Source organism: Wasmannia auropunctata, unplaced genomic scaffold, assembly GCF_000956235.1.
Source record: "Wasmannia auropunctata unplaced genomic scaffold, wasmannia.A_1.0 LD336063.1, whole genome shotgun sequence".
Taxonomy (NCBI): domain Eukaryota; kingdom Metazoa; phylum Arthropoda; class Insecta; order Hymenoptera; family Formicidae; genus Wasmannia; species Wasmannia auropunctata.
In genome coordinates, this window is record NW_012026827.1 from 726093 (window position 1) to 728637 (window position 2545).

The 2545-nt window shown below is 29.5% G+C and overlaps 1 protein-coding gene across 2 annotated transcripts in view; it reads left to right on the plus strand.

Moving 5' to 3' along the window:
- Window positions 1-2288, plus strand: part of LOC105450337 (fatty acyl-CoA reductase 1-like) — a 5911-nt gene extending 3623 nt beyond the window's left edge. For both annotated transcript variants that reach the window (XM_011690126.1, XM_011690127.1), the window contains 3 exons: window positions 910-1194; window positions 1284-1541; window positions 1616-2288. In XM_011690126.1, coding sequence (XP_011688428.1) covers window positions 910-1194; window positions 1284-1541; window positions 1616-1712 — 640 coding nt within the window. In that variant the 3' untranslated portion in view covers window positions 1713-2288. The remainder of the gene's footprint in view (window positions 1-909; window positions 1195-1283; window positions 1542-1615) is intronic.
- Window positions 2289-2545: the final 257 nt, after the last annotated feature.

Here is a 2545-nt window from a genome sequence, read left to right on the forward strand (position 1 = left end):
TGCAGTAAGTGCTGGATTTTGCACTTCAATAAGTTAGATAAGGACATTGCATGTGTTTGAGTGAGACAAAAGATATTGTATAAAATTCATTTAGAGATACCACTGACATCGAAGAGTCTGTTTTATCGACCTCGTGCAAATTTTTTCGACCTTCCAGCATCGCCTTAAGTACTATTGATAAAAAATTAAATCTCTCTTTAAAATCTCCAATTGTACTCGTAAATATCATTTCTTTTAATAAATAGGGTACACAATTATTATACACAATTATTTGTGTAAAAAAATAAATAAATAAGTGTATATTGTTTTGTCATCAAATCTATCACTATCGAATTTGTCCTCAGTGAATACAATTATTTGTATATATTTGTCATTTATAACTGAAATTGAAAATAAAAATTATTCATACGTTATGTGTAATTATTAACCGTTCTTTACAATTTATTGAATTGTCATGCTAAACAATTACTGACATAGTAATTGTTTCCATGCATTGGCACAAACTCGAGATGAGCGTGTTACGATTCATAATTCTATTCAATGCAAATTGATTTCAGTTTTTTTTTATAAATAAAACTGCAATGTCACACAAGAAACAAATTAAGTACAATGTAAAACAAGAGAATTTTAAATATCAAGAAAATATGATCAAAATAAATTATATGTTTCTTTAAGAATAAATATCATTTAACAGAATTCCAATAAGTAGATGTGAAGTCAGATCAAGAAAATGAAATGTCAAAAATATGTCTAAGGATTTATATGTAATTTTATTAGATTTAAATTAGAATTTGATAAGATTTTATATTCTAAAACTTTTATATTAATGCTATCCTAAAATATAACAAAATATAACAAAAGAGTGAAGCATGAAATACGCGTTATCATTTAAAATACATATTTTTGTAGAAATACTTTATTGAGCATCGAGAACGCGAATCCGGATGTTCCAGAAACCGAGAGAGTGCCGATTTATAATTACGTGTCGGCATGCCAAAATCCCATCACCTGGAGAAGATTCATGAAAATAAATGAAATATATGGCATGCAGGTACCAAGCACGCACGTTTTTTGGTACTACTTCTTCTTCCTAAACAAACATAAACTGGTGCACAATTTCTGCGTGATATTTTTGCACATAATACCCGCTATCGTAACCGACATTCTGCTCGTACTCACCGGTCGAAAACCTATGTAAGAGATTTACTATAGTTTTGCTTAAAGGCACAATAAAACGTTATTACGAATATCCAACGAGATTTACTGAAGTTGTAAATTTTCAGGCTACTGAATGCGTACAAGAAGATACACAAGTTCAGCTCCGTGATATCGTACTTTTCGTCGAAAGAATGGCGATTCAGCAACGACGCCGTTGTAAAGCTCTGGAGTCGCGTGTCACTAGCCGACCGCCAGATTTTCAATTTTGACATAGATAATTTGAACTGGGAATCATATCTCAAGCACATGATACCCGGTCTGCGTCTGTACATAGCTAAAGATCCGCTAGAGACCATAGACAAGGGACGAGAGAAATATGAGAAGTGAGTAATTACTCAGGCCTGCAAATCGCTATTGCTTCTTTTGCATCGCGTTCATTGCGAATCTTTTCTTTCAGACTGAAGATCTTCCATTACACTCTGTTGACAGTTATCACAGCTTTACTAGTACTGGGCGTCATAAACTTAATAATTCGCGTGATGTCGTTCTCCTAATCTCCCAGAGCTCAGTTAAAAAAAAATATCTTTTTTGTTAATGAAACTAAATTGATGATAGTAAAAGAAAGATGATTAAGTCAAGACAAATGCTTCGTTTTCACATATTACCTTCCACGTTGTTGACCTTACACGCACGTTACATTCTTATTACAAAAGAATCAATATGTGCAGTTCTTTTATTATTCTTGCTTACATAAGTAATCGTTAATTATGTACCTAAAATTAAACGTCATGCTGTTTCTCGTCACCAAGAATACACAATTATTTTGTTATGTCTTCTTGTATATCGGGCAGTTTTGATAATAATACGTACAATATAAATAAACTGAATTCTTAATAATTTTAAAAACATAATATCTCATCTAAAACGGTAACATATTATTTAACTAGTCACTTTTCGTCGTCATATATTTCACGTCATAAACATTATGGATATTTTATTGTACTATATTCTTTCTTGTTCGTACAATTACTGTATTGTACAATTACTGATATTGTGTTCTAGATATTTAACATATTTATATATAATTATGATATATTCTATTCAAATAAAAAAAATACATATATACAATATTTTTTATTTTGTTTATTAAAAAACAAATTATTTTATTTACACATATAAATTTTGAAGATACCCAAGGGGAAATTGAATTATGATAAGGTACTGAGCCAGTACCAATTTCGGTCTACTGCATGAAATTCCACACATGGGTATAAAAAAACTATATTTTATGCTGTATTTAATAAATTTAATAATGTTTTACATATTATAATAAATATATTATGTATATTATAATAATATATTAAATATATATTTTATATTATAATAA